This window comes from Colobus angolensis, unplaced genomic scaffold (assembly GCF_000951035.1).
Source record: "Colobus angolensis palliatus isolate OR3802 unplaced genomic scaffold, Cang.pa_1.0 Scaffold193, whole genome shotgun sequence".
NCBI lineage: Eukaryota > Metazoa > Chordata > Mammalia > Primates > Cercopithecidae > Colobus > Colobus angolensis.
The window spans coordinates 2,775,816-2,788,974 of record NW_012115077.1 but is presented as its reverse complement, the minus strand read 5'-3'; the positions used below and the strand labels follow the sequence as shown (position 1 = coordinate 2,788,974).

Here is a 13,159-nt window from a genome sequence, read left to right as displayed (position 1 = left end):
CACGTTATGCACGTGTACCCTAGAACTTAAAGTATAATAAAAAATAATAATAATAATAAAAATTAAAAAAATTTACAAAAAGAATGACATAGAACAAACTAAAAGAAATAATACCAGAATGTATAGTAAAAGCACTGTTCCATGAAATTTTTTTATGTACATATATATATATACGAAATGTACATAAACAACTAAAAGGTATTTCATATTATAGGTTTCAAGTAAGAAAAAAAAGTTCAAATAATAATGATCTAGGATCTACCAGTAAGGCAAGCTTATTTTCTCAGAGTAGGAGCAAAACTAGGAAGAATATTTTTATACATTTCTATAAGATTATCTAAAGATCTAAGATTTTAGGCCGGGCGCAGTGGCTCATGCTTATAATCCTGGCACTTTGGGAGGCTGAGGCGAGCAGATCACCTGAGGTCAGGAGTTCAAGACCAGCCTGGTCAACATGGTGAAACCCCATCTCTACTAAAAATACAAAAATTAGTCAGGTATAGTGGTGCGTGCCTGTAATCCCAGCTAACTGGGAGGCTGAGGCAGGAGAATCTCTGGAACCTGGGAGGCAGAGGCTGCAGTGAGCTGAGATCACGCCACTGCACTCCAGCCTGGGTGACAGAGTGAGACACTGTCTCAAAAAAAAAAAAAAAAAGATTATCTAAAGATCAAATAACTATGTATTTATATTTCGGATGGCAAAAATTCATTTATTCCAAAAAGACTACTGTTTACCTTCTATATACCAGGCATGGTTCTGTGTGCTAGAAATAGAAAATGGAATAAAACAAAGTCCCTACCTTCAAGAGTAAGTTTAAACTCTAGTAGAGATAAGTAGCCATGGCACCAGATGCTAGGCTAAAGTGCTTTACACACATTCTCACTTGAGCCTCCTAATCTTATGAGTAGATAGTATTTATCCTAATTTTATATAAGTGGGAATTGAGGCTTAGAGAAATTCATTAACTTGTCCAATATTATTTCTCTCTCTCACCCATACCACACACACACACACACAGCTAGTCAAGGTAGAGCTGTGATTTCCAACCTAAGGCAACAGGATTCCAAAGCTCTCTCTTTGCCACTACACTGCACTGCCTTCTACTGTTCTTCTATCTGCAAGAAAATAAAATATAACAATGTTCTGCCCAAGAAAACTTCTAAAAGTGACATAAAACTATGATCTTTCATCAAATAATTTCAATTATAAGTTGCTTGCCCTTCCTTAAATTGTATAAGTTGAAAGAAGGCAATTCTTTTTTGTCTCTTTGTTTTCTTGGAGACAGGGTCTCATTATTTTGCCCAGGCTGGGCTTGAACTCAAGATCCTCCCACCTTGGCCCTCCCAAGTATCTGGGACTACAAGCACATGCCATGGCTTAAAAGTTGACCTAAAACTACAGTTCAGTTTTTATTAAATCTGCTTTAGAATGAACATGCTAAAACATCGTATGATTTTTACAATGTCTTCAAAACTGTGAAGAAAGGTAGGCAAATGGCATACAAATCAGCGTGCTGTGATTAAAAAAAAAAAAAAAAAGGCAGCCGGGCGGTAGCTCAGGCAGGTAATCCCAGCACTTTGGAAGGCTAAGGCAGGTGGATCACTTGAGGTCAGGAATTCAAGACCAGCTTGACCAACATGGGAAAACCCTGTTTCTACTACAAATACAAAAATTAGCTGGGCATGGGGGTACATGCCCATAACCTCAGCTACTCGGGAGGCTGAGGCACTAGAATCGCTTGAACCCAGATTGCGCCATTGCACTCCATCCTGGGCAACAAGAGTGAAACTCCATCTCAAAAAAAAAAGGCATCCTGCTCCATGAACAAGTCCAGAATAGGTCTCACAATAACAAGGCTTTGGAAGGGGATGTGGCTATTCATTAGCCTTATTAGGATAGCCATTTCCTAAATGGATCCTGGAGGTTTGTGAGACATGTTGAGCGAAGCAAGGCTCACCCATATAGGCAGCTAGATATGCTAGGTCAGCCCTGGCAATGAAGGCAAAGGCACTAGGGCCCAAATCACCCCTCATTCCACACTACTAATACACTGTCTGATTCCTCAGAGCACGAGTTGTTTCTGTTTTGCTCTCACTGTATACCCATCACCTAATACAGTGTATGTGGCATGGCAGGAACTCAGTAAATATTTGCTATATGAATAAATTATATTGCACAAGTTAGTTCCTCTCTCAGGCCTTGATTTTCTCTAAAACAAAAAGGTTGGACTAAATCAATATATTCACTTTCAGCTCTAAAGGTCTATACTTCTTTAAGCTAGAATTCCTGAATATATCACATAGAGCATCAGTAAAATTACTCAGCTGAGCATGTGGCTCCTGTTTATAATCCCAGCACTTCAGAAGGCCAAGGTGGGCAGATCACATGAGGCCAGGAATTCAGGACCAGCCTGATCAACATGGTAAAACCCTGTCTCTACTAAAAATACAAAAAATTAGCTGGCATAGTGGCACACACCTGCAATCCCAGCTGCTCAACAGGCTGAGGCACGAGAATCATTTGAACCCAGGAGGCAGAGGCTGTAGTGACCTGAGACCACGGCTGCACTCTAGCCTGGGCAAGAGAGCAAGACTCTGTCTCAAAAAAAAAAAAAAATTACTCCAGGACATCCGGGTTTTTTTAATACATGCCTAGTCACAAGGTTTCATAACATCTTACTTACTAAACACAATGAATTCACTCTGTTGAAACTAAAACCATCACAGCCTCCTCTTCAAGGGGAAACTGCTCAATATTTGCTGAGGTATGAAGAGAAATAAGCTAGTTATTGTAGAAATAACACAGGACATATCTGACCATTCTGCTGAAACAAGAGAAAAACTGATGCTCATAAAAATAAAAATGACAGCAGCAGCATAATGTAGCTTCTTCAGATGTTTGAATAATCAGAAAAATCTCATCATAACTAGCTTCACCAAATGATCTCTGGCCTTAATACCAGAGTCACCTACTTTTTGTAGAGGCAGGATATTTATTTTTTAAGTATGAGATAGATTTACCTTCCTCAATTGTCAGTTAGAAATTACTTTCTAACCTTTTACAACTTTTTCCAAAAAGGCAAAGTTAAGTATTTACCCCATTATTTTAAGTAACATCACGTCAAATAAATGAAGCAACTTGACTAGATTACAAAACCACCAGGTCACAAAGTTAGGTTTTATTAAATATATTTACTAAGGACTGAAATGTAAAAATCACACATTAAAGTAAGTCCGTTATCTATAAAAAAAACTTTTAATGATTTTCAAATCACCTCTAATTGTTATGGGGAGAAGGTTTGACTTCTAAATAGTATGTCAAACCTCTTTTTGAATGCTTCTGATATTCAAGAAACACTGGCAGAAACTATAGGAGGATCAGCAAACTCTAGAAAGTGATAGCAGCAGCAGGCTGGAGGGTGCAGGAAGGAGGCAGACAGCCACCCCTTCTGCTGCCACACAGCCCGCTGCCCTGGGGGCTGCCGTAATGGGGTCAGGCCCAGAGCAGCACAGCGGGGGAGTAATGTAGTCAGGCACAGAGGGACCCCTATGTGGAGCTCGGGCCATGCCTCGGGGGCGGGGCGGAAGGCAGGAGTGGCTCCAGCTTTGGGGACCTGGCCAGAAGTGCAGCCACTGCGCCCACCCCACTGAGGGTCCCAGGTTCCTGGGCTCGAGAGGAGGCTCTGCACTGGCCACTTGGGGCCAAGTCCCCAGTGTCCACCCCACGTGGGGTGACCTCCCAGCCTGACACTCCTGACAGCCAGGCCCAAGGCCCACAACCAGCTCTGGGCCACCCCTTAGCCCCAGGGCAACAGGGAAGCTTACAGCAATGTCTCCCCTGGCCCAGTCACTGGCCCAGGTCCAGGTCCCCCTCAAGCCTCCCAGGGGGCGTGGCTGGGGCTGCATGCTCCACTGAATCGGCGGGAGCTGGGAGCTGGCAGCAGCTGCGTCCCCCAACCTCCTAGGCCCCCCTTACCCTTGCAGGCTTGGAGATACCTGCTCCTGCTGCCTGGCCTCTCCCCATTCCTGCATCTGCTCCTATCTCGGAGTGGGGTTGGAGCTGAGGCAGTGCACTGTCACAGCCCAGAGGGGTATGCACATGCTTGGGCCCTGTTGCCTGGGCCCCCACCCCCGGACTGGGCACTGACAAGCGTGGAAGAGGGAACCAAGGTTGGGGACTGAAGGCGACTCAGCACTGGCTTGCAGGTGCCCCTTGGCACGAGCAGCTGGGACGCCATGGAAGGCAGCAGGAGGTAGATCAGCTCCTGGGTAGAAGGGAGGGGGTCCCTGGTGAGGCCCCACCTTCAGGCTGGGGGCCAGGCTGCCAGTCCCACAGACTGGAGTGGGGACTTGTGGTGCCTTTTCCAGGCTGCCCGTGGTGCCCATGAACCAACTTCCTCCTCTCTGAGGTCCATAAAAGCACTGGGCTCAGCCAGAGCAAGGCAGAGGATGGAGAGATGATGGGACAACTAGAGGGTAGCTCCTCTCTGCTGAAAGCTGAACACTCATCAGGATGACCTGCCTGTAGAGAGGAGCCACCCACTCCAGGGCCTCCTTTGTGCTGAGGGCTGAACACTTGACTGGGTGACCCGCCTACAGAGAGGAGTTGCCCACTGCAGGTCTCCTCTGAGCTCAGTAAAGCTCCTCTTTGTCTTGCTCACCCTCCACTTCTCTGCATACCTCATTCTTCCTGGAGGTAGGACAAGAACTTGGGCAAAGGTACCACGAGGCACAGAGGTTTCCAGCCAAAAAAGCAACACCCCAAAGATCCCATAACGAAAGTATTAAATTTTCAAACTTATGACCCATTTTGGGTACACATGGCTTGATATAAAAAGTAAAAGAGTAATTCAAAGGTTTAAATACACATTAAGAGACAAGTCATAAGACACTTTATAACGTGACTGCCAATAAAAAGGTAAGGAAGACCTAAGGCATTTCATCATGGGCAGACTCCTAGAAAAGAAACAATTTACACTGATGACATTTCCATTGGTTGATTTGTTCTTTCTAAGTTCCCTCTACATCTACATCTGTGCATAAAAACAAAAACGTTATTATTCAAAGTATACCTAAAGTTTAAAAGAGTAATAGCTGTTTTCATTGCATTTAAAGAGAAAAGATAAACAGTTCAAGTTTGTATTAACAATTCTTGCCAGGCACGGTGGCTCATGCACATAATCCCAGCACTTTGGGAGGCTGAGGCGGGTGGATCACTTGAGGTCAGGAGTTCGAGACCAGCCCGGCCAACATGATGAAACCCCATCTCTACTAAAAATACAAAAAATTAGCTGGGCATGGTGGCAGGCACCTGTAATTCCAGCTACTTAGAAGGCTGAGACCGGAGAATCACTTGAACCCAGGAGGCAGAGGTTACAGTGAGCCAAGATCATGCTACCATACTCCAGCCTGGGCAAGAAGAGCGAAACTCCATCTGAAACAAACAAACAAACAATTCTTTAAAAAATAACATTTCATAAGAAATTGCAACCCTTATATATTGCTGGTGGGAATGTAAATGGTATATCTACTATGGAAAATAGTCTGTCAAACCTAAACATAGAATTACCATTTGACCCAGTAATTCTACTCCTCGGTATATATCCAGAAGAACTGAAAATAAGGACTCAAACAGATACCTGAATGCCAACGTTCATTATGCATTATTCCCAGTAGCCAAGATGGAAACAATTCAGTGCTCATCAATAGATGGATAAACAAAATGTATTACTAACATATACATTCAAGGAATATTATTAAGCCATAAAAATGAATAAAGTTCTGATACCTGCTACAAAATGGATCACCCTTAAGAACATTATGTTAAGAAAAATAAGCCAGATGCAAAAAGAAGAATACTGTATAACTCCAGTTATATAAAATATCTAAAATCGGCAAATTCACAGAGATAGAAAGTAGATTAGAGATTACCAATGGCTAGGGGTAAGGGATAGAGATGGAAGTGGGAATTATTATCTAATGCTTACAGAGTTTCTGTTTGGGATAATGAACAAGTTTTAGAAATAGTGGTGATGGTTGCACAACATTGTGAATATTAGTGCCACTGAGCTCTGCGCTTAAAAATGTTTAAACAGTTAAACTGGCAAATTTCATGTTATATATATGTTTTACCACAATAAAAATAAAAAATCAGCATTCCATGATCACCTCACAGATTAAAATACAAGAGGAAAATGTGCCTTTATGTAAAATGGAGAGATCTGAGCTGGGTGAAGTCGCTCACATCTATAATCCCAGCACATTGGGAGGTTGAGGTAGGAGGATCGCTTGAGGTCAGGAGTTTGAGATCAGCCTCAGCAACACAGCGATACCCCATCTCTACAAAAAATGTAAAAATTAGCTGGCATGGTGGCACACATCTATAGTTCCAGCTACTCAGGAGATTGAGGCAGGAGTATCGCTTGAGCCCAGGAGCTTGAGATTACAGTGAGCTATGACTGTACTACTGCCCTGCAGCCTGGGTAACAAAGTGAGACCCTATCTCTTTAAAAATATGTATTTTTAAAATTTAACTGGAGAGATCTGGTTGGTGGTGGTCACCATGTTAATCAAGCTGTCCAACTCGGCTTCTTACAGCTTGATGTTATGGGTCTCCTGATATGATGTGCAACATGATCTATATAAGTGTCTTGCTGGGAAATCTGACCTAATCTTATCACGAAGAAAGTGACAATCTAGATTATGGAATTTTTCCATAGGACTATTAGCATGGTCTCTTTACAAGAGCCAAATGCCATGTTTGAACTTTGATTGGATCCTAGATCTGGTGAAAAAAGGGCTACCAAGGCTACCTTGGACATAATGGGAGAAATCTGAGTTATGGACAGCATGTGGTATGATAATATTAAATTATCGTTGATTTCTCAGTTATGGTAATAGTCTATAGTTAAACGGAAAGTGTCCCTGTACTTGGGAAATACATACTGAGGAACTTACAGGAAAAATGTTGTGAAATCTGCAACCTACTTTTGGATGGTTTGGCAAAAGATTGTGTGATTGTATGTGTGTATGTGTGTGTGTGCATGCTCATGCATGTGCATGTAGAGAGAGTGAAAATGTGGGAGAGGGAGAGGCAAGGCATCTGGGATAAGATAACAGTGGTAAATTTAAATGAAGGACAGATAGGTCTTCAGGTAGTCCTTCAATTTTGTTGTAGGTTTGACATTTTCAAAACAAAAAGAAATAATATTTTTTAAAGTTAAATTTCTACAAATTTTCTTCTTTTCTGCTCAGAATACACATAAGAAATCTCAACGAACAAGGGGGAAAATGTAGCAAACTCAATGCTTTGCATACCTTCCACATCATACCAGTGTGCGCCATTTGTGATTCCATCTTTGAAAGTCTCATCTTCATCTCCTGGACAGTGAGGCTCACCAGTTTTCATTATGGGGTGGTTTGAAGCATAAGCTTTTGCCAAGTATTTAAAGACTTCATCATCTGAGGTTTTGCTATAGATTCCAGTGGCCTTATGTTCTGGAGAATCATCAAAAGGATAGCTTGCTACCACTGAGCCACCATGCAGATTTCCAGAAAGCACAAACCTTTGAAAATACAACCAAATCACGTATCACTTAAAAAAGGACACAAAACACAATGCATTAAAAAATTCCACAAAATCTTTTAGAAATAAACTCCAATATCTCTCTTGGAGACCTAGAAAACAACTCTATCAGTTGTTATCTGTTATAAGGAGACTAACAACAACAACAAAAGAAAATGGAAAGAAAGTATTATCAATTTAAGATTTCAAACAGCTTTAACAATTCAGGTTAACCTAAAGTAACTTCAAAGAGTTTTCCTTCATTGAAAATACAGCTGGATAACACAGTATAAATTAGTATTTCGGGAAATGTCTTATTTAGGGAATTCCAAATTCATGTATTAGGTTGAACTATATGAGCTTCGAGCTTGCCAATATTCACCCTTTTCTGTTTGGTAGCCATGTTGCCAATCCTCCCAAAGTGCTGGGATTAGAGGCATGAGCCACTGTGCCTAGCCCTCACCCATTTTTTGACCTACAAAAATGACAATTTCATATAGTTCAGCCTACGACTTGTATTTCATAATATGTAAATTTCATAGAAAACATGGCTGGTATATATAAATATTCATTGTATATATGTTAGGTTAATAACTTTTATGCTTTTTACATTTACCGTCCAAAGAGAATTTTTAAGATAAGGAATCTAATTTTTAAAAGGATATTTTGTGTTTCACTCCAGTTTCACAATATACTAAATTCACATTTTCAAGAGAGAAGCCATAGTTGAGGAGATTCAGGAAAAAACAAAGAAAACAACCTGATTCAGTGAGCTGCTTACAGAGAAAAGCAATACACCATATCAAAGACTAGTCCTCCATTGCATCACTGTAAAAGCAGCTCTTTCAAGGCCCAATGTTTCTGATTGGGCCATTAAAAAAATTAACTGACATGGAGATAAGGCTGCTCCTGTAAAAGAAACATTTTTTTTTAATGCTGCTACTTTTAAGCGAACCCTACAATTTGGTCAAACTTATCTATATAGAAATACTGAAGAATTCCTTTTATGGTAAAAGCTAAACGCTAAAGGCAAAAAAAAAAAAAAAAAAGCTTAAATCCTATTTAAGCATCTTTCCCTTATATAACAGCTTAAACCATTACCATCAGTAGAGATTAAATACTTCTCTATTTCCATTCTAAATTGGATTTTCTTGCTTCTGCCTTTCTGTTGTTGAAATTAACTGACCTACAGAAACTCTAAAGGAGGTTGATATATAACATTTCTCTATATGCTTGAAAAAAAAGTAAACCTATCATGTCTAATTTGAAAGATTATTTTAAGCATGATGAGTAGTATTATCCCAGAGAAGATCAAACAATGAAAATTACTTGTAACACAAAATCTGTTCATCAGAAGATAGATCTTTGCCAATAAGGACAGTGATTAAATACTAGCATGGACTATGAAAAGAAACTAGCTAAAAACTAATATAATTCTAATTAGCACCTTTCCAGATACCAGAGAAGAATGCCATTTGGTGTAGTGGCAATGGCACAGACAGACAAATATGGGTAAGAACATTCCGTCTCCCAGATCTGTTGCTCACCAGTAATATAACATAATCAGAAGTTACTGCCTTTAAATTCACTGAACCTCAGTTTTCCTCTCATTTGTAAAATGGGGATTAATGCTACCTATTTCCCAGAGTTGTTATGAAAATTAAGATAACACACATGAAACATAATCTGGCATAAAGACCGCTTTATAGCCCCTGCTCAACAAATGTTCATTTCTTTGGAGATATCTAGCATCCTGTTTAGGAAAACACTGCCTTACAAACTATCATTCTACTCCCCACTTCCACTGCCAGTCCTTGTAACAGAATGATACAGAAACAAAAACTAAGAAAATATTCTAACTTTCTGATTCCACTCTACCCACCTCTCCTCTATAGCTAAGGTATTAACAATTTACTCTCTGGTTTATAATTCTAAAATAATTTTTAAATATTTTTCCCCCACTGACTTTGGGAAAGTTATAAGAAGGCTGGGGCAGCTCAGGTAATCCATTCGCCAACAAACATTTCTTGAGTGTCAACTATTTGCCAAACGAAATTCCAGGGATAGATACATCTGTGAACGAAACAAACAAACAAATGCCCTCTGGGCATTCATATTCTAGTAAAATAGAATGGATAACTAAATATTCTAAATAAGTAAAGCATGCTACTTTAATTATACATTTTAATTAAAACTTTAAAATCCAAGATTCTCTACAAAATGCTGTTTTTCATTTTGTTCAACATTTCTTGCAACACTTCTCAGAAATATTGTCAAAAATGGCCTAACCAAATACTTTTGAACAATGAAATATCTGCAATCTACTTGAGTAGTAAAATTCACTTCGATTTTCCTTACTGTAATTACACAGTTTTGAAAGTACCAATGCCACTCTTATAATGAAGATTTCAAGAGAAAGTGACATCTACTACAATGGCTGTCAGATTATGCTTTGAGTTTTTGTCAAATCAACTTTGCAAATCAACTCCAATCTTATTTGAAAGGTACTTTATGGTCTCCATTCAAATGAATTCTCTCAAATGTTTTTCATACTTGACTTCAGTATCACATATCATTCCTTGCATAAGATTTAAAGTAGCTGGTAAATATAGATTTTCAAATGAGTTTATAAATATTAAACAGTTAATCTCTAAATTAACTCTATTACGCTATTCAGGTAACCCCGTAGATAACTTGAAAAAAATTAAAATAACTTAATATCTGACAAACTAAATTTCAAAGATTCAGAAAATCATAGATATGTGTACATAAGCCCCCCGAAAAAATAATCTGCAGCCACTCTCAACACTGTGATAATGCTTTTCACAAACACATCCAAATATCATTTATATGCTAATCTCTTATGAAAATCTAAGCAGGTATATTCACTTAAAGAACTATAGTGTGAAAAAAATATAGGGGTCAACTATAAAATCTTCATTTGAATGATATAGTTAATTTTTTGTATATTTTCTTAAGTATTTGTCTCAACATCCATTGGATGAAATATAAAGTGAAACAAAGAAAATAAACTTCATTTTCCTAAGCTGGAGGAAATTAAGCCTTAAAATTTTACATTTTCAAAATAATAACAAAAACCTAATTCGAATATAGCTGGGTGAATAGGGTATCAAGAAATTACTCAAATGGTTTACCTCACAAAATACACTGAAAAGGATAGTTTTCCCATACAGACTAATGTTTGAGTTTTTAAAAACATCCTATCCATAAAGCTGACGCTATAGTTAAGTATCAATATCAAATTCTCTGCGTGCTTGTGTTTTTAATTTTATTCACATATCAGTGTCCTTTGTTATTGGTTAATAGCACAGACTACTCATTTTGAGTGAATTTTTGAAGACTGAGTTAGGATGGATATACTCTTCACCATGTATGATCACCTACTTTCCCTTTTGATTAATTAGAGTTACATGTTTGAAGAACAGATATGATTAGGATAGTCCACAGCCACAGACCAAAATGACTCTGTATAGCCTCAAGGCGACTCGTACCAAGAGAAAGCTTATTTTCATATTTGGTCACAGCACAACTAACACTGAAAAGAAAAATCCAGGCACAGAATTTACATCCCTGCAAGGATCACAGCATTTTAAAGGTGCAAGAACAGAGCATTTTAAACATTCAAGCAATGCAAACACTGCATTTGATGTATCATCTCCAAAAAGCCCTGGCCATCACAGCTCTGTCAATAAGTGTATGTCAAAGTCATATTTCTTATGCAGATGTTCAGAGGTCATGACACGATAGTACTTAAAAGAAAAAAAAAATCCTCCCAGAAAGTCTATGTGAAATTATATATCTATAAGAGAGCTTATCAAGAGGAGTAAAGTAAAAGATAGAAGATGAAAAGACTCAGGAACTGCCCTAACACCCACGAATTTTCTAGATCTTCTATATATGACTGAAGTCTTGTAGAAGAAATGATTCCAAGTCCCGCAGGTAAACTTCTTTATCTTAGCAGTCCCTCAGAAACCTTCTTTTAATCAAGATGGAATGATTAGCCATTGCTGCAAAAGCCTTATGAAGAGAGAAAAATGGGGAAAAGCTGATGCTTAAAAAGGGGAAGAGATGCCTGCTCACTTCAGACACTATGCCATCTGGAGTGAGTTCCCTCTTCTTTCATTCCTCTGTTTTTTGCTGAAAATCCTGCCCATCTCTGGAGATAGCTCAAGCTCTACCTCTTCCACAGAGATGGTCCGTGTTATTGCAGCCCACACACATCTTGCCAGTGGGAACAATTCCTGTAAAGTTTAACTGGGTACATCAACATACCTCATAAATATTTATAACATTCTCTTGTTTTATACTAATTTCTTGAGGTCCTCATTCTTCTACTTTGTAATTGTTTAAACCTCACGCAATGATTAACACTTAAAGTGTGTATTAAAAGCGTGACAATTAGTCATTCTGCACAGGCTAATAAGGTGCACAAATGGCATCACAAACCCTTTAGAGTCTAAAATGAAGCGGCTCACAGATCTGTGCAAGTTCTCCAGCTAAGTCCATATCTTCTTAAGCTGAGTCAGAGGTAAAAATTGGAGAAAAACCAGTTTCTCTCAAACAGGCAAGGGGAAGATCCTGGGAATATCCTCTGCCATTTTTGGGCTCCAGTCTCCCTCCGTGGCTAAAAGGATTATCGGGAATCAGATTGCCTAATTCTAAGTCCCAACCACACTCCTATGTAAATCAGTTAACCAATCTGACCCTCAATTTCCCCGTATGCAAAAGTGATGGTGTCTATGACATCAGGTTGTGGCCAAAATAAAGTGAGATACTGCAGTCACAGAAAAAAATTAGCATAGCGCCGATAACATTAGGCACTTTTGATAGAAGATAACAACATTGACAGCTTATCTATCAAATATGTGAGCTGACCTAGGTTATCCTTAAGATCTCTTCTCGCTCATATTCTATGGCCCTGTAAGAAGAGGGACCAGAATGTCAGAAAGGAGTGTCCCCTCCAGGCATCCCTTGAACAAATGACAGCCTCTAGGAGGCAATTCTTTGACGATTAGCAGGACGGGTGGCTACGCGGCCTGGGCCCTGTCTCCGTTACAGGGTGTCTCCCTTCACCTTCACCACCGCCACCCCTTATGCCAGCATTGTCTGAGCGCCTACTGGGTGCTGGAACCAGCCTCAGCCCTTGGAGGCTCACACGGACGGGGAGGGGGCAGGCAACACTCACTTGTTCCTGCGGATCCACTCGATGAGGGCGCGCACCTCGGGCACCTCGTCCAGGGCGGGGGGCTCGCCGGTGCTAAACTGGTCAGGAAAGCTGCGGTTGAGGTCGCGGCCGCGACTGTTGTCGCGGCCGCTGGCCCCCGGCGGGCCGCCGTCACCGAGGCCACAGTCGCCCTCGCGGGCGCGCTCGAAGCCATCGGGGTTGAGGCTGGGCAGCAGGTACACGTCGGTGGTGTTGAGCAGGCGGACGAGGCGCGGGTCCCCGCGGCGGTAGCCGGCCGCCAGCTCACGGGCCAGGTAGATCAGCACCTGGCGCGACACAGTCTCGTCGCCGTGCATGTTGCCCACCAGCTTCACCTGGGGCCGGCCGGGCACCAGCGGCCCCGCAGCGTC

The 13,159-nt window shown here is 40.5% G+C and overlaps 1 protein-coding gene and 1 pseudogene across 2 annotated transcripts in view; both read right to left on the bottom strand.

Moving 5' to 3' along the window:
- LOC105510869 (carboxypeptidase D) overlaps positions 1–12,261 on the bottom strand; it is a 103,469-nt gene extending 91,208 nt beyond the window's left edge. The window contains exons 1-2 of the mRNA XM_011940863.1: positions 11,858–12,261; positions 7,318–7,565 (exon numbers count right to left, since the gene is read on the bottom strand). Coding sequence (XP_011796253.1) covers positions 7,318–7,565; positions 11,858–11,862 — 253 coding nt within the window. The 5' untranslated portion in view covers positions 11,863–12,261. The remainder of the gene's footprint in view (positions 1–7,317; positions 7,566–11,857) is intronic.
- A 172-nt stretch (positions 12,262–12,433) lies between these two features.
- On the bottom strand, positions 12,434–13,153 carry LOC105510870 (annotated as a pseudogene). The gene has a single exon (XR_001001620.1). The product of XR_001001620.1 is annotated as a carboxypeptidase D pseudogene (transcript).
- Between the last annotated feature and the right edge of the window lie 6 nt (positions 13,154–13,159).